The following is an 18,560-nucleotide window of genomic DNA, read 5'->3' as shown; positions in this document are numbered from 1 at the left end:
TTTGGAACAGCTTATTCTTCATGTGGAAATAGGCGGAGAGAGAGATTGAGAGAGAGAGCACATTGTTTGTTATTTACTGTAGCCCTAATCCCTAGGACCTGTATCCAGGTTGTCTGACAGAATAATTTTATCTTCTGTGCTTCAGTTCTGCTTGGCACTAAAGTTACGGGTCTTTGTCTCCTTTTTAGCGCTCTAGTAGCCGACAGTTTGTTGATGGTCCCCCTGGACCTGTAAAGAAAACTCGTTCCATTGGCTCCACAGTAGACCAGGTAAGAATAGTCAGGCCAAGATAACAGAGATTACAGGCCCCAAGCATTAAAACTCCTCTGAGTCAGCATTGCAGTATTGTTTTGAGAGAGATGATGTTTGGTTACAGTTTTTGTTTGTTTTTTGAGAGAGTTTTGTTCTTGTGGCCCAGGCTGGAGTGCAATGGCGTGATCTTGGCTCACTGTAACCTCCGCCTCCCAGATTCAAGTGATTCTCTTGTCTCAGCCTCCCAGGTAGCTGGGATAACAAGCGCATGCCACCACGCCTGGCTAATTTTTGTGTTTTTAGTAGAGAAGGGGTTTCATCATATTGGTCAGGCTGGGCTTGAGCTCCTGACCTCAGGTGATCCGCCCGCCTCAGCCTCCCAAAGTGCTGGAATTACAGGCGTGAGCCTCCGCGCCTGGCTTTGGTTAAAGTTTTTCTATGCAGTAGAATCCTTATCCATGTGAATGGAATTACTCTGATCAAGTAAGCAACTGTCAGAGTGAGTCTTAGTTGCTTGAATATATGCCCCCATCACCTATGTTTATCTTCTTAAGTATGAGATTTCTTTATTTTTACATTTTAAAGTAGAGGGGGAGTCTCTCCTTGCTGCCCAGGATGGTCTCGAACTGCTGGGCTCACGTGATGTTCCCCACCTCGGCCTCCCAAAATGCTGGGATTACAGGCATGAGCCACTGCACCCAGCCAAACATGAGATTTCAACATAAGAATGTTTCAGGTCGGGCGTGGTGGCTCACACCTGTAATCCGTGCACTTTGGGAGGCCTAGGCAGGTGGATGATCACCTGAGGTCAGGAGTTCGAGACCAGCCTGGTCAACATGGCGAAACCCCGTCTCTACTAAAAATACAAAAATCAGTCGGCCAGGCACGGTGGCTCACGCCTGTAATCCCAGCACTTTAGGAGGCCGAGGCGGGTGGATCACGAGGTCAGGAGATTGAGACCATCCTGGCTAACACGGTGAAACCCTGTCTCTACTAAAACTACAAAAAATTAACTGGGCGTGGTGGCAGATGCCTGTAGTCCCAACTACTCGGGAGGCTGAGGCAGAAGAATGGCATGAACCTGGGAGGCGGAGTTTGCAGTGAGCTGATATTGGGCCACTGTTCTCCAGCCTGGGTGATAGAGCGAGACTCCATCTCAAAAAAAAAAAAAAAAAAATCAGTCAGGTGTGGTGGCACATGCTTGTAATCCCAGCTACTCAGGAGGCTGAGGCAGGAGAATCCCTTGAACCTGGGAGGTGGAGGTTGCAGTGAGCCGAGATCGTGCCACTGTGCACCAGCCTGGGCGATAGAGTGAAAAACTCTGTCTAAAAAAAAAAAAAAGAGTTTCAGACTGGGGTCTTAAGTCTTGACTAAGACTTAAGGAATTTTTAACCTGCTCCAAAATACCCTATAGTAGAAGGTGAATTAGATGCTTTGTTTGTCTTTCTCTCATTACTACTTTTGTTGCAGGGGAATGAATCCATAGTTGCAAAAACTACAGTGACTGTTCCCAATGATGGTGGGCCCATCGAAGCTGTGTCCACTATTGAGACTGTGCCATATTGGACCAGGAGCCGAAGGAAAACAGGTCCATTGAATTTGTGACTAAACTGGCCTGTGTAAAACAGCTAGGAAAATTTTGGAGAGTTGGTTTCTTAGAACCCTCCTGAGGCAGGGATTGGATGTATTGGGTAGTTTCTTACTGCTGCATACCGAGGACCAGATAACTGCTTGTATCATGTTTTACCTTTGAATTGCTAGCCCATTTGCATAACTTTAGTTTTTCTTGAAACTATTTACATAGCCATTAGTACTCACTTTTGGCTATGATGACAGATTACTGTTTATCTCCCAATTAAAATTGGAGCTAAAATTTAGAAGCAGCAAAATACTTAAGAAACAAAGCTTAAAAGTTGCTTGTTTTCTAGGTACTTTACAACCTTGGAACAGTGACTCCACCCTGAACAGCAGGCAGCTGGAGCCAAGAACTGAGACAGACAGTGTGGGCACGCCACAGAGTAATGGAGGGATGCGCCTGCATGACTTTGTTTCTAAGACGGTAAGTCTGTGATTGTTCGTTTTGTTTTAGGTATGTTTTAATTTTTTAATTGTGAAAGTAATAAATACCAGGAATAAAGTTAAATAGTGTTATAAAGTTAAATGTCAAATTTCTTTCCTCATTCCAATTTTACTCTCCAGAAGTAACTATTGGTTACAGAGGTAAGTTTCTTTCCATTCTGTGAGTAATACTAAATTAAAGAGACCAACCTTTTCTGAAGCAATTGTTAGTGCTTTTTTTTTTTTTTTTTGAGACAGAGTCTTAGTCTGTCACCCAGGCTGGAGTGCAGTGGTGTGATCATAGCTCACTGTAGCCTTAACCTCCCAGTCTCAAGCAATCCTCCCGCCTCAGCCTCCTGAGTAGTTGGGCTACAGATGTGTGCCACCATGCCCGGCTAATTTTTAAATTTTTTGTAGAGACCTGGTCTTGCTATGTTGCCCAGGCTGGTCTCGAACTCCTGGGCTCAAGTGCTCCCCCTGCCTCAGCTCCCCAAGTGCTGGGATTACAGGCATGAGCTACCGTGCTTGGCCGATTGTTAGTACTTTTTAGTGACACATGTTTACATTTTTTCTTGAATATATCACCTAAGATTTTCAAAATGTTTTGCTTTTGTACCATTTGATTTCCTTATGAAAATCCAAGCAAATTAACTGAGGCTCAGAGGAGTTGACATTTTTGAGCCACATGATAGTAAGTGACACATTTAACATCCAGGTTTTCTTTTTTTCTTTTTTTTCATTTGAGATGGAGTATCACTCTGTTGCCCAGGCTGGAGTGCAGTGGCGTGATTTCGGCTCACTGCAACCTCTGCCTCCTGGGTTAAAATGATCCTCCTGCCTCAGCCTCCCAAGTAGCTGGGATTACAGGCGCCCGCCACCATGCCCGGCCAAATTTTTGTACTTTTAGTAGAGATGGGATTTTACCATGTTGGCCAGGCTGGTCTCGAACTTCTGACCTCAGGTGATCCTCCTGCCTTAGCCTCCCAAAGTGCTGGGATTACAGGCATGAGCTACCATGCCTTGCCAACATCCAACATCCAGGTTTTCTGCTCTTTGTAAGCAAGTTCTTTCCACTACCTCACACTGCTGCCTTCCAGCTGGATGACCTTAAACGAGTTACTTAAACTCTTTTTGCTTCTGTTTCCTCATCTTAAAATGAAGAAAACAAAACCTATCTTATGGGAATACTGTGAGAATTACATATATGTAAATATGTGTAAAGGGCTTAGAAAATTTTTTGGCACATACTAAGCGCTCAATAAATGTTAGTTGATTATGGCTGGGAGCAGTGGCTCACGTCTGTAATCCCAGCACTTAGGGAGACTGAGGCCGGTGGATCACCTGAGGTCAGGAGTTCGAGACCAGCCTGACCAACGTGGAGAAACCCTGTCTCTACTAACAATATAAAAATTAACCAGGCGTGGTGGCGCATGCCTGTAATCCCAGCTGCTTGGGAGGCTGAGGCAGGAGAATCGCTTGAACCCGGGAGGTGGAGGTTGCAGTGAGCCAACCTCCATCACACCATTGCACTCCAGCCTGGGCAACAAGAGTGAAACTCTGTCTCAAAAAAAGACAGAAAAAGGCCAGGCCCTGTGGCTCACGCCTGTAATCCCAGCACTTTGGGAGGCCAAGGTGGGTGAATCACAAGGTCAGGAGTTCAAGACCAGCCTGGCCAACATGGTGAAACCCCATCTCTACTAAAAATACAAAAGATTAGCTGGGCGTAGTGGTGGGCACCTGTAATCCCAGTTACTTGAATGGCTGAGGCAGGAGAATCACTGGAACCCGGGAGGCGGAGGTTGCAGTGAGCTGAGATTGCACCACTACACTCCAGCCCGGGTGACAGAGTGAGACTCAGTCTCAAAAAAAAAAAAAAAAAAAAAAAAAAAGGTGATTATGATGATAATTTTCTAATTCATATCACTCTGTTTCTTCTGCTCTGTTTTATCCCAGGTTATTAAACCTGAATCCTGTGTTCCATGTGGAAAGCGGATAAAATTTGGCAAATTATCTCTGAAGTGCCGAGACTGTCGTGTGGTCTCTCATCCAGAATGTCGGGACCGCTGTCCCCTTCCCTGCATTCCTACCCTGATAGGAACACCTGTCAAGATTGGAGAGGTATGACTTATACAAGCCATCATTGTTTTACGGCCTCTTTATTCACCTTTCAAAGGCTTAGTATCAGTTTTTGTTCTAAAATTAATGATCTCAAATATATTTCTTTCCACAAACAATGAATAGAATTGTAAGATATTTACTTGAAGAGTCCTATTTGGGTTTGTCTGTCTAATACCTTTCTAAACCAAACTTCTTTGCCCTCCCCTTTTTCCTTTTTCCTCTTCCCTGCTTCTCCTTTCCTCCTCTTCTCCCTTCCTTCCTCCCCTTCATCCCATTTTGGAAAATTTCAGACATATATCAAACTAAAGAGATTGGTGTAACTAACCCCTGGTTCTTATCACTTAACTTCCATGACTACTAACTTGTGTGCATTCTCTTTTTTTTTTTTTTTTTTTTTTTCCTCTGCTGCCTAGGCTGGAGTGCACTGGCACGATCTCAGCTCACTGCAACCTCTGCCCCCTTGGGCTCAAGTGATTCTCTTGCCTCAGCCTCCCAAGTAGCTGGAATTACAGGCATGTACCACCACCGTGCCCGGCTAATTTTTTTTTGGTTGTATTTTTAGTAGAGACGGGGTTTCACCATGTTGGCCAGGCTGGTCTCAAGCTCCTGACTTCAAGTGATCCGCCCACCTCAGCCTCTCAAAGTGCTGGGACTACAGGCATGAGCCACCGTGCCCCCGCCATGTCCATTCTTTTTTTAGTGTTTCTTTTTTTTGAGACAGAGTTTCCATGTTGCCCAGGCTGGAGTGCGGTATTGCAACTTTGACTCACTGCAGCCTCTGTCTCCTGGGCTCAAGTGATTCTCATGCCTCAGCCCCCCAAGTTGCTGGGACTGCAGGCGTGTGCTACCATGCTCAACTAATTTTTTCGTATTTTTAGTAGAGATGGGGTTTTGCCATGTTGGCCAGGCTGGTCTTGAACTCCTGACTTCAAGTGATCCGCCTGCCTTGGCCTCCTAAAGTGTTGGGATTCTAGGTGTGAGCCACGGCACCCAGCCTTTATGTCTGTTCTTGATTTATCAATACTGTCGTTGCCTCTTCCTAACTCTGTCCAATGAATTACTTGGAAGCAAATCTCAGCTATAATATAATTTTATCTGTGATAAAATTATCTTTTTATTCTTGCTTTTATGTTAGACATACTTCATAATAGGGTATCAAGATTAAGTTGCTTATTTCCAAATATTTAACCAGTTTAATCCAAACTGATTAAATCCATTAAGAAATTATTTATTGCTGAGCATGGTAGCTCATGCCTGTAATCTCAGCACATTGGGAGGCTGAGGAAGGAAAATCACTTGAACCTAAGGGTTTGAGACCAGCCTGGACAACAAAGCAAGATTCCATCTCTACAAAGAATAAATAAATAAGTTAGCCAGATTAGTGGTGTGTGCCTGTGTTTATAGCTCCTCAGGAAGATAGGTTGGACTATTGCTTAAGGTGGGGAGGTTGAAACTGCAGTGAGCCATGATTACACCACTGCACTCCAGCCTGGGGAATAGAGCAAGACCCTATCTCAGAAAAAAAAAAAAATTTTATTATGTAAGCAACATTAGCAAGAATCAAAATGACTACCTTCCTACCTACTCTTCAGCAAATCAAATGTTATTTTCCCCTAATCCTATAAGTTCTTACCATGCCTGTACTTTTTTTTTTTTTTTTTTTTGAGAGGATGTTTTGCTCTTGTTGCCCAGGCTGGAGTGCAATGGCGCAATCTCAGCTCACCGCAACCTCCACCCCCTGAGTTCAAGCGATTCTCCTGCCTCAGCCTCCCTGGGATTACAGGCATGTGCCACCACGCCTGGCTAATTTTGTATTTTTAGTAGAGACAGGGTTTCTCCATGTTGGTCAGGCTGGTCTCGAACTCCTGACCTCAGGTGATCTGCCCACCTCGGCCTCCTACTGTGAGCTACTGCACCTGGCCACCTGTACATTTTTTTTTTACACATGTTCTGTACTCTAATATAGAACCATGGAGTTCTCCCCTACAGGTAGGTTTGTGTCATGATCAACTGTGATAAGATGTGTTAAGTAATTTTTTTTACTGAGGATAATGAAAGTATAAAAAATTATTTTTCTCTTATTCCAGATTTCTTCTGTTAGAAAAAAAAAATCTGTTTAGAGTAATAAATTATTTTATATTAAAGGCTATACCTGTAACTTCATTATTGCTTTTTTCTGCTGTCCTTGAGTGGATGAGAAGGAGGTAGTTATAGCTGGTGGTCTTATTCCTTGTTCACATAAGAGTGTGGTATATATGAAAGAGAAAAAAAAAAGTGTGGTATATATGATAATAAATCAGTCCCGGCATGGAGGTAGGAAAAATATTTGATAGTCTCTGTTTTAATATATGCTTTGGGAATAGGAATTTAAAAGTAGACATGATGTCCCAGTCAGAGAATAAGATTGGAGGTGGTTCTTCACATGTCGTCTTCATCTGTTGGTCTACATGGTGTAAATAATAATTTAAAACTCTTTTTTTTCCAGGGAATGCTGGTAGACTTTGTGTCCCAGACTTCTCCAATGATCCCCTCCATTGTTGTGCATTGTGTAAATGAGATTGAGCAAAGAGGTCTGACTGAGGTAAGAGTCAACCGTAGGAGATGGTGAATTTGTTATTTGTGTTAATTAGGAGGTTTTTAAATAAAAATGTCATTTTGATAATAGACAGGCCTGTATAGGATCTCCGGCTGTGACCGCACAGTAAAAGAGCTGAAAGAGAAATTCCTCAGAGTGAAAACTGTACCCCTCCTCAGCAAAGTGGATGATATCCATGCTGTCTGTAGCCTTCTAAAAGACTTTCTTCGAAACCTCAAAGAACCTCTTCTGACCTTTCGCCTAAACAAAGCCTTTATGGAAGCAGCAGGTAAGGGCAGATGTAACATTTGAATATGAATTCCTCCACGGCAGTAGTTTTCTTACTCTTTTTATTTTTTTATTTATTTTTTATTTTTTTAGACGGAGTCTCACTCTGTCGCTCAGGCTGAAGTCAGTGGCGTGATCTAGGCTCACTGCAACCTCTGTCTCCCAGGTTCAAGCGATTCTCCTGCCTCAGCCTCCTGAGTAGCTGGGATTACAGGCGTGTGACATCCCGCCCGGCTAATTTTTTGTATTTTTAGTAGAGACGGGGTTTCACCCTGTTAGCCAGGATGGTCTCGATCTCCTGACCCTGTGATTCGCCTGCCTCAGCTTCCCAAAGTGCTGCGATTACAGGCGTGAGCTACCGTGCCGGGCCTCTTTTTTGTTTGTTTGTTTGTTTGTTTGTTTAAGACGGTGTCTCTGCTGCCCTGGCTGGAGTACAGTGGTACTATCTCAGCTCACTGTAACCTCCGCCTCCTGGGTTCAAGAGATTCTCCTGCCTCAACCTCCTGAGTAGCTGAGATTACAGGCACGCCCAGGTAATTTTTTGTATTTTTAGTGGAAACGGGACTTCACCATGTTAGCCAGGCTGGTTTCAAACTCCTGACCTCAGGTGATCCACCCACCTTGGCCTCCCAAAGTGCTGGGATTACAGGCATGAGCCAGCACTCCTGGCCACCTTACTCTTTTTATTAGCTCCTGCCTAGTACAGTGCCTGAAACATAGTAGGTGCTCAAGTAGTTTGATGGATGGGTAACTGTATGCGTGTCACCTTTGCCTGTCCTCTTCCTTTCTCATTACGTTATTATGCACAGTGCTCTTCCTTTCTTTCCTTCCTCTCCAGTTAGGCTGGAGCTTTTTCAGTTCTTAGACTATACCAATCTTACTCCCTACTGTAAGCCCTTCACATTTGTTGTCTCAACCTGAATGCTCTTACCTTAGATACTTTATGGTTTGCTCCTTTATTTCTTTCATATTTCTCTTCATATACCTTGTCCCCAGAAACACCTTTTCTGACAACCTTATCTAGATTAACGGCTCTCATTTCTTTCTAACTTCTTGCCTGCCTTGTTTCTTCATTTATGTATCACTCTACCTGATAGGTATTTGCTTTTTGACTGACTCCACCAATAGTATGTAGGTTACATAAGGTAAGGGCTTTATTTACTTCTCCTTTATCCTCGGCACTTGTACCTGGCACATCGTAGGCCCTTAAATATGTTTTATGAATGAATACTTTCTTGGTAATTGTAGTCACTGCAATTGTATGCCTGTCTTCCTAGCACATCAGTTGCCAACTGCTTTCCCTAACTTCAAAGGCCGATTTTTTTAAAGTTCTGACTTCTAATATTGAGCTGTTGGCCAGTATCCTGCTTGTTAATGAAACCAGAGTCTGATGTAGTCATGAACTAATCAGGAGTTTCAGAAGCTTACTGTATAGATGAGACTTTGTGGTCGATAACTTGGAAGCCCGCTGTCAAGGGAAAGAAGTCTAGGCCTCTTGGTGCTTTCTTTTCAATTACAGAAATCACAGATGAAGACAACAGCATAGCTGCCATGTACCAGGCTGTTGGTGAACTGCCCCAGGCCAACAGGGACACATTAGCTTTCCTCATGATTCACTTGCAGAGGTGAGTACCGCAGAAACTTGTTCTGGGAGTTAGGGAATTTTTTTCCAAGGGGAAGATAATGTGAGTTGAGTGTTTGGGAGTATAAGGGATGAATTGTTTTCTTACAGAATTTATATTTTGGTCTGCATTTAAGCAAGGAGCAAGACTTCTAATTTAATATTCTTTTGCTTAGAGTGGCTCAGAGTCCACATACTAAAATGGATGTTGCCAATCTGGCTAAAGTCTTTGGCCCTACAATAGTGGCCCATGCTGTGCCCAATCCAGACCCAGTAACAATGTTACAGGACATCAAGCGTCAACCCAAGGTAGGCAGGTGCAGGGTGTGTGTGTGTGTGTGTGAACTTGTGTAATGTGATAACATAAAAGTAAGTCGAGAAGCCCTGGGCTTTGGAAGTTTGCTAACAGATTTGCTGGCTTTTAGGTGGTTGAGCGCCTGCTTTCCTTGCCCCTGGAGTATTGGAGTCAGTTCATGATGGTAGAGCAAGAGAACATTGACCCCCTACATGTCATTGAAAACTCAAATGCCTTTTCAACACCACAGACACCAGATATTAAAGGTAAGGCCCAAGATGTGCTTCTTCAGGGACTTGGCTCCCTCTTTAGTTTTAGTCATGTGCCCTCTTCCTGCCTTTGCTAGAGCTGTTTGAAAATTCTAACATTAAAGGAAAATTTGTATAATTCTACCATCGTAATTTTTTTTCACTTTTCCATGTTCTCCTTTCTTTATCCATATGGATATATGTTTTTTAAATATAGATATAATAGGCTGGGCGTGGTGACTCACACCTGTAGTCCCAGCACTTTGGGAAGCCGAGGCAGGCGGATCACAAGGTCAAGGGATTGAGACCATCCTGGCCATGGTGAAACCCCATCTGTACTAAAAATACAAAAATTAGCTGGGTGTGGTGGCACGTGCCTGTAATCCCAGCTACCCGGGCTGCTGAGGCACGAGAATCGCTGGAACCCAGGAGGTGGAATTTGCAGTGAGCTCAGATCGCGCCACTGCACTCCAGCCTGGTAACAGTGAGACTCCGTCTCCAAAAAAAAAAGATACAATAATAGTTTAAATATAATCCATTCTTATTTCACTTAGCATGTTGTGAGAACTTTTTCTCATATATAATCTTATTTGCTTAAATGTTCTAGTAGGTATTAACATTATTTTATAATTTTTCATAATTACAAGTAATGCTATAGTCAATATTATATGTATGTATCCTCTTTTCCCCTAATGATAAATTCCCAAGAGTGGGAATCACTGAATTAAATGGCTTAAACATTTTTACGAATCTTGATATGTTTTACCAACTTGATTTCTTAAATTTCTTATAGGCTTTTCCAATTTCTATTGCTAACCAACAATTTGATATGAATAGGCTGGTTTCACTCCAGTCTCACTGTCATTGGAGACCCATTCTTTCATTATTGCAAGTTCCTTCTAAGGAAGCATATTGTTTCTTCTAGTATAGCTAAAAGTCAGATGTTTAGATGTTAGATTTGTGAAGTGTGGAGTTAGAGAATGGCCTAAATCAGGAAGTGTCAGCTATTCATTGAGTTCAAAAGATACACTAGTGTGTTACAGAATGATGACAAAAATGATTTCTGGGACTTTGCTAGATGTCTAACCTTTGCTCTTAAGTGCTTCAGAGGGTAATCAGCTTAAAACTAGCCATCTAAAAAGATACCTTCTTTTTTCCCATCTTTCTTAAAAATATATCTGAACTTTGAAGTGAGTTTACTGGGACCTGTGACCACTCCTGAACATCAGCTTCTCAAGACTCCTTCATCTAGTTCCCTGTCACAGAGAGTCCGTTCCACCCTCACCAAGAACACTCCCAGGTATGCAGAATTGGCCTTCCTAGGAAATAAAAAACAATTGCTTTCCTACACTTCTTATTATATTGAAGCTTATTGAAAGAAAAATTGCATTAGATTTTAGCTAGCAACTAGACTTTATAAAAGGGAACGTGGAGCTATAAGGATTCCTTCTTTTAAAAGGTTCTGAAAGTCTTTACTATTTCCCTGCCCTCATTGTAGGTGACTAAGAGTACCTTGCAAAATAGTTGTCTAGGGTTTCCTACTTATAGTGGGTCATATCAAGTAATATTATAGTTGTTTATTCAACCATTTTTTATAGAATACTTGTCCAGTTCATTCTCTTTTTATTGTAGATTTGGGAGCAAAAGCAAGTCTGCCACTAACCTAGGACGACAAGGCAACTTTTTTGCTTCTCCAATGCTCAAGTGAAGTCACATCTGCCTGTTACTTCCCAGCATTGACTGACTATAAGAAAGGACACACCTGTACTCTGCTCTGCAGCCTCCTGTACTCATTACTACTTTTAGCATTCTCCAGGCTTTTACTCAAGTTTAATTGTGCATGATCGTTTTATTAAAACTATGTATACCTTCCCTTCCTTCTCCTCAAGTCACATAATATCAGCACTTTGTGCTGGTCGTTGTTGGGAGCTTTTAGATGAGACATCTTTCCAGGGGTAGAAGGGTTAGTATGGAATTGGTTATGATTCTTTTTGGGGAAGGGGGTTATTGTTCCTTTGGCTTAAAGCCAAATGCTGCTCATAGAATGAACGATCTTTCTCTAGTTTTGTTTAGAACTGATTTCCATGAGACAATGACAGAAACCTTACTTATCTGATAAGATTGGCTTGTCTCAGGGTGGGAAGTGGGAGGGTGGGGCAAATAAAGGATTAGACCAGAGGATTTAGGATGCCTCCTAAGAACCGGAAGTTCTCATTCCCCATTATGAACTGAGCTATAATATGGAGCTTTCATAAAAATGGGATACATTGAGGACAGAACGAGTGATGGGAGTATGCATAGCTTTAATTTGGATGATTAGATCTTTAATAGTGTTGAGTGGCACAACCTTGTAAATGTGAAAGTACAACTTGTATTTATCTCTAATGTGCCACTGGCTGAACTTTGAGTTCATTTGGGGTCAAAGCCAGTTTTTCTTATAAAATTGAATTCATTCTGATGCTTGACCCCCATACCCCCAACCTTGTCCAGTGGAGCCCAACTTCTAAAGGTCAATATGTCCTTTGGCATCCCAACTAACAATAAAGAGTAGGCTATAAGGGAAGATTGTCAATATTTTATGTGGTAAGAAAAGCCACAGTCATTTTTTTCTTTGCACTTTGGATGCTGAAATTTTCCCATGGAACATAGCCACATCTAGATAGGTGTGAGCTTTTTCTTCTGTTAAAATTATTCTTAATGTCTGTAAAAATGATTTTTTTCTATAGAATGTTTGACTTCATATTGACCTTTACCTGTAAAACACCTATTTCGGATATTTGGAAAAAAAGTAAATAGCTTTTTCAAAATGAACATGAGGCTGGTTTTCTTGTCTTGGAAGGTAATTTTCAATGCCTTTTAGAAAATCATTTCTGGGGCTGGGCATGGTGACTCATGCCTATAATCCCAGCACTTTGGGAGGCCAAGATGGTTGGATCACCTGAGGTCAAGAGTTTGAGATATGGCCAAACCCTGTCTCTACAAAAAATACAAAATTAGCCGGGCATGGTGGCACACACCTGTGATCCCAGCTACTCAGGAAGCTGATGTAGGAAAATTGAGCCTGGGAGGCGGAGGTTGCAGTGAGCTGAGATCGTGCCACTGCACTCCAGCCTGGGTGACAGAGTGTGAGACCCTGTCTCAAAAAAAAAAGAAAGAATTACATCCTTCAACGTGTCTTGACTCTGTTGTTCATCCCCATTTCCCACTCTCTGGACCCACCCCAGTCTTACCACCACCGGGAGTTTGTTTCTTCATTTCTCATCAGTCTTTCTTTGTCCAAACTGGAGTTGTAGAGTTGTCCTGTGCCTGTTGTGTTGTTTAAAGAAACCACAGTCATGAGTTGCATAATGACGGGGATACATTGAGAGGTGCTTCATTAGGTGATTTCATTGTTGTGTGAACCTGAGTGTCCTTACACAAACCTGGATGGTGTGACCTACTACACACCTAGGCTATATGGTAGAGCCTGTTGCTCCTAGGCTACAAACCTGTACAGCATGTGACTGTTCTGAACACTGTAGGCAGTTGTAACACATGGTAAGTATATATCTAAACAGAAAGGGTACAGTAAAACTATGGTTATTATAATCTTATGTGACCACTGTTGTATGTGGGATGCATTGTTAATCAAAACGTAGTGTGTGACTGTACTTAAAAAATAACAACAACAACTTTTTAAACAAGTCTTTAGGGACCAGAATGGTGCAGATAAAAAAAAAATTGCCTCTGGCTGGCTGACTGCCTAGAACATCCTTCACTGCTGGAAGTGACTCTGGAGTGAGCTGGAATGATTAACTGAGGGCACCTGCACTTGGAACTCTGAAGCTGGTGAACAGAGTGTATCTGAGATTGAACGTAAACAGTTGCAGGCTTAATATGTAACTGTGGAGAGAGGAGGCAACCTACTGGCTTTTTTCCCAGGAGGGGGCAGCTTCACGGCAGGGCCCATCTGCCTCAGCAAATTGACAGAGGATGGGTCCCATACCCCCTTTCACACATGCCGGCTAGGCCTTATTTTTTAAAACTCTGCCCTAGATGCTACCTCTTTTCTTGTGTCTTTGCAATCCTAGCGTTGGCCTGGTTCCATATTTGCTGTTCTGTAGTATCTCCCCAAGGTGCATTTCAAGTCACTAATGTAGAGGAAGTAAATGGATTGTGTAACATTAGTGAAGGCAAGGCTACCCTATGCAGGAACCAATGGTCCATTAACGAAAAAGGAAATGGTCCTGTGTGTCAAATGTTGGCAACCATTTGCTCAGTTTTTGGGCTAGGCCAAGAGACCTTAGCCATGAAAATAATTCTGATGATAGCAAAGGGAAATATATACCCACCTTCAACTTCTTTAACAGTACTTCCTGTGGAACAGTCTGACTTTCCAGGGTCTTCTTAATTAAATTATACCTCCTCAGTGTGAGGGCTGTGGAAGGGGGTCCAGTGCTTTGGAGTAGGCATCACTCCATCTCTTACTCCTAACCCTTTCTGATGTTCCTCTCTTTTAATGCAGTTTAATTTTACTGTCACACTTGCTAATAAACAGAATCTTTAAATTGTGACATTTACCTCTATTCTCCCTGATCTATGCAAGACTCCCGAATTTGATGTTTATCTAACTGGGCAAGCATTACATGGTTGGATTCAGCCGCAACAATGTGAGTTTATTACTGGGTGTTTAACAACTTAGCCTTCCTTAAGAAGGTGAATTCATTGCTTGCAGAGATAGAAGAAGGAATGTGAGTTTTGTTCAGAGGATGTTTAGGGTGCACAATTGATTTACTAGGGGAAAAAAGTAGTCATTTTTGGTTATGAACTGAACCGGTGGCATTGAAAGTGGTCTTGTGTTCTTTTTATTTTATTATTTATTTTATGCCTCCCAAGTAGCTGGGACAACAGGCATGCCCCACCATGCCCAGCTAATTTTTAATTTTTTTATAGAGACGAGGTCTCACTATGTTGCCCAGGTTAGTCTCAAATTCCTGGACTTAAGTGATCCTCCTGCTGCAGCCTCCCAACAAAAGTGCTGGGATTACAGGCATGAGCCACTGTGCCCAGCCAGTTCTTGCATGCTTAAATTATTAGGCAGCACAAAATGACAAAGAGAGCTGAGTGAGTACAGGGAGCAAAGGTATCAGGCTTGCTGTTTTTGTTTTGTTATGGTAGGGTCTACCTGCACACCTATTTAGCTTCAGATAGATTGATATGGTTTGTGTCACCACCCAAATCTCATCTTGAATTGTAGTTCCCATAATCCTCACATGTCGTGGTAGGGACCCAGTGGGAGGTAATTGAATCATGGGGACAGTTACCCTCGTGGTGTTCTCTTGATAGCAAGTTCTCACAAGATCTGATGGTTTCATAAGGAGCTTTCCCCCCTTTTGCTCTGCACTTCTTGCTGCTGCCATCTGAAGAAGGACATGTTTGCTTCCCCTTCTGCCATGATTGTAAGTTTCCTGAGGCCTCCCCAGCCCTGCTGAACTGCAAGTCAATTAAACCTCTTTCCTTTAAAAATTACCCAGTCTTGGGTATGTATTTATTAGCAGTGTGAGAACGGAATAATACATAGATACATACACACGCACGTACACTACACATGATTTCCTGTTGGAAAAGCATTTAGAGGCCCCACTGCTATGCCTGGCAGGCCAAGGGGTTCAATCGTGCATCACCTTTTCTTAGGCTTTCAGCATGGGCAGGGCAAGAGCTGGTGTGGATACCCAGATGTGAGAAGTGAGGGTGGCACAGCTCACACAGTAGGTTCTTGATCAATGTGCTTTGACGATAGTCTGGGTGATGACTCAGGTTTCAGCCACTGATGGAAAACGCTTTCAAGCATGCAGAGTTGGGGCACGTTAGCCATTCTGCTTTTAGTGTAAATAGGGTTTGGAGAATGGCCACTTAACCTAAGAACTTGGTAATTTTTTTATATGCCCCCTGTAGTGGGGATATTTTGTAAATAAGTGAAGGCGCCAGGCCAGGAGGTCCCTAACTTGAGTAATTTATTACACACTGGTTCTCAGAGCTGTATTTGTTGATGGTTTGTGTTCACAAAGTCAGGTGGAAGACAGCTTGACACCACCAGGAATAACCTTGTGGCATGTGGGAGTTTTGTCCTCTGCAATTGCGTGGGATGGGGAAGGAGGCTACTTTTCAGGGACTCCTAGTTGGAAGCAGGAATTTTTCCTTTTGTCTACCTTTCTCCCTCTATAACTCTTGCCAGGCTTCATTTAGCTGCATTGTTTTTATGCAGCATTACTCTCATATCTCACACAATTGGGTACCATCTGTGTGCTAGGCTCAAACACATGTAAATGGATATTTAGACTTATAATAAAGCACCAGTTAAATCTTCTCTGGTCATCACTGAAGATGGAATTAGGAACTGATTCCCCATAAAGTCTTTAGGGAATTTAATATGGTGATTTACCATATATAGAGCGCTTTCATTTATCATCTTACTTAATCTCACTTCACTCAATGGGAGGTGGGGCAGAACAGGTGATACTATCCCAGTTAACAAATTCAGAGAGGTGATTTGGCCCAAACTCCTACCAACTAATGTGTAGCTTACCTGGGGTTAGAATCTAGGAGTTACAGCTTAGTCTGAAGGTTAGCCCTGCTGCTTGCTATTTCAGACTTCAGAGAGCATTGTGGGGCCTGTAAGTGTAGTATTAGGTTCTTAAGTACTAGTAAATGGCCTTTGCTTATAGCCAGTGTTACTCACATTCCATGCAAGGAAGGATCTTGTCCTGCAAAATGAGCAACTATAAAATGAGCAGGCTGTAGAAAGAGATGATCATTTACATTGCAGGAGTTCTCCCTATTATCCTAAGAACTTTTTAAGTGACACCCAACCTAGAGCCGCAGATTGCACTGAGGACTGTATGTATGTGGATGTAGTATGCATTCTCATTATGCATTCTCAGCAGATGACCCAGAAAGAGCAGGGAGGCCCAGACTGCTGGAGAAGGCATGTGGGGCAGAATTTCCTAATGGTTGTCTGGGAGAGTGGAAGACCTGGGCTTGGTGATGTAGGGCTGTTTTCTGTGTGGAAGGAGCAAGATGAGCTGTGTGAGTGCTTGAGGTTGCTCCTGGTGGCAGTCTGTTTCCAGGCCACCCTTGTGCATCCTGTGTGCTCTGATGCTCAAAGCCAAAGATAGGCAAGTCTCAGCCAAAGCCATCAGCCTGCTTCTAGAAACGTGTCAGTGGATTAACTTACTAGCTTTCCCCCTGAGTGGCATTAGCTCTCACCCTGTCTCATGCTCACCATCTGGCTTTGAGTAAGAAGTCTTCGAGTGATCTCTCTTCACAGCCTGCTTTGCGCCAGGGCTTTCCGAGGGCTGTGCAGCATTCTCCCTCATCAACCCTAGGGCCCAGTGCTCTCCAAGAAGGGGAGGTCAGTGTGCTGTGTCCACACATATGCATACCTGGGATCTGAAGACTGCTTTAGACCTCAAAGGAAAAAACCAGCTCAAGGGAGAATGAGTCTCCATGGTTAGTGACCTAAAGTCTTTTTGTTGTCAAAACTAGCAAGTGGATCTGTTATTAGGGTTAGCTTTTAAAATTGAGTTGCTCCCACCACAGAGAAAGCTCTTTTTGCCAGTGAGATGATAGTTTGTCCGGATTTTGGTAGAGAGAGATTCAAAGGGGCTGGGATTTTTCTTTCTCATTAGAAAGCAAAGCCGGGGGGTGGAGGTGCTTAAAGGAACCACCTCCCTTCCTCCCAGGGAGCTGGCTCTCTCCTCCTAGGTTAATATACATTGAATGGGGCTAAATGCCTGGTGCTTCTGGACAGAGTCCAGCCCCTCAGCTGAGCAGCCGCACTGTGAAGATACAGCTGCTGGCATTAAAGGGCTAAGCCCTTTCCAGCTGCTTTGCTTTAACGGGAATCGCCTGCAGTCGGCAGCTTAGCGGAGCTGTCTTAGCCCGATTAGGAGGAAATGACTAATCTCTGCATCTTCTCATGACACTGCTCTGGAGGCTCGGGGGAAAATAACCCAGTGGGGTGGGAAGTGGTTGGATAAATGGTGTTCGAGTGCTAGGCTCTATCTCCTTAAAACTGTGGTCCCAGCTTGGTGTGATTTGTGTTTGTTTTGCCTCTGTGAAAAAAGGGGGCTGGCTTCTCTTCAGTGGACTCCCTGGCACTGAGGGAGAGGAGACGTTCACTGTGAGGGGTGGCCTGGGTATTTAAAAGCTGGTACAGCAACAGATGTGCAGAGTTGAGAGCGTATGGGGGCAATGTATCCATTCCCCTGGGAGGAGGAAGACACCTAAGATGGTCCTCACTTCAGCCTTCCATTCCTCTTTTCATTAAAACCCGATGTAAAGAGTCAAGATTTAGGCCGGGCACAGTGGCTCACACCTGTAATCCCAGCATTTTGGGAGGCCAAGGCAGGCCAATCACCTGAGATCGGGAGTTCAAGACCAGCCTGACCAACATGGAGAAACCCCGTCTCTATCAAAAATACAAAATCAGCCGGGCGTGGTGGCATGTGCTTGTAATCCCAGATACTTGGGAGGCTGAGGCAGGAGAATCACTTGAACCTGGGAGACAGAGGTTGCGGTGAGCCAAGATTGCACCATTGCACTCCAGCCTCGGCAACAAGAGTGAAATGCTGTCTCAAAAAAAAGAGCCAAGAAATGATCATTTCATTGATTGAAAAGATGCAGTTTAGAAAATATTGTTAATATCTCTGAGAATTGGGACATCTTATAATCAATGGCATCTTACTAATATAATGCAGTGTTTCTCAGTAGCTCATGATATAGTAGTGTATCTTGTAATCAGTGTTATTTGGGTTGCAAGTGTTAGCTATTCACGTGAGATAGACTGTTGGATGGACTAGCTGTGCAGGCCAAGAAAACAGCAACTTTGCTGTGGTCAAAGAGAGATTAAAACAGGAAGTTCCCCCTGGTCTGAAAGGAAGTTACAGTATAGGAAAAGCAGAGAAACCAAGGCTCAATCCAAGACACATAGCATGAAGAAGCAGACAAGCAATGTGTGGGGCAGCATCAAGATTGGACCCAGTCATGACCCCAGAGCCATCAGGGGAAAGCCACTGTGAATCAGTGATGACCTGACCAAAATAACAGTACATCCTGGGGGATGCC

General features: G+C 43.3%; 1 protein-coding gene across 5 annotated transcripts in view; it reads left to right on the top strand.

The window, feature by feature from the left end:
* The window catches only part of RACGAP1 (Rac GTPase activating protein 1), a 35,615-nt gene extending 23,349 nt beyond the window's left edge, over nt 1–12,266 (top strand). For all 5 annotated transcript variants that reach the window (XM_008003200.3, XM_008003195.3, XM_008003193.3 and 2 more), the window contains 11 exons: nt 189–269; nt 1,723–1,840; nt 2,181–2,311; nt 4,264–4,428; nt 6,914–7,009; nt 7,094–7,292; nt 8,811–8,916; nt 9,089–9,221; nt 9,338–9,473; nt 10,647–10,755; nt 11,088–12,266. In XM_008003200.3, coding sequence (XP_008001391.1) covers nt 189–269; nt 1,723–1,840; nt 2,181–2,311; nt 4,264–4,428; nt 6,914–7,009; nt 7,094–7,292; nt 8,811–8,916; nt 9,089–9,221; nt 9,338–9,473; nt 10,647–10,755; nt 11,088–11,163 — 1,350 coding nt within the window. In that variant the 3' untranslated portion in view covers nt 11,164–12,266. The remainder of the gene's footprint in view (nt 1–188; nt 270–1,722; nt 1,841–2,180; nt 2,312–4,263; nt 4,429–6,913; nt 7,010–7,093; nt 7,293–8,810; nt 8,917–9,088; nt 9,222–9,337; nt 9,474–10,646; nt 10,756–11,087) is intronic.
* Nucleotides 12,267–18,560: the final 6,294 nt, after the last annotated feature.

This window comes from Chlorocebus sabaeus, chromosome 11 (genome assembly GCF_047675955.1).
Source record: "Chlorocebus sabaeus isolate Y175 chromosome 11, mChlSab1.0.hap1, whole genome shotgun sequence".
In the NCBI taxonomy this organism is placed as follows: Eukaryota; Metazoa; Chordata; class Mammalia; order Primates; family Cercopithecidae; genus Chlorocebus; species Chlorocebus sabaeus.
Note: the sequence above shows the minus strand (reverse complement) of the source record. Positions and strands in the feature narration are given on the sequence as shown.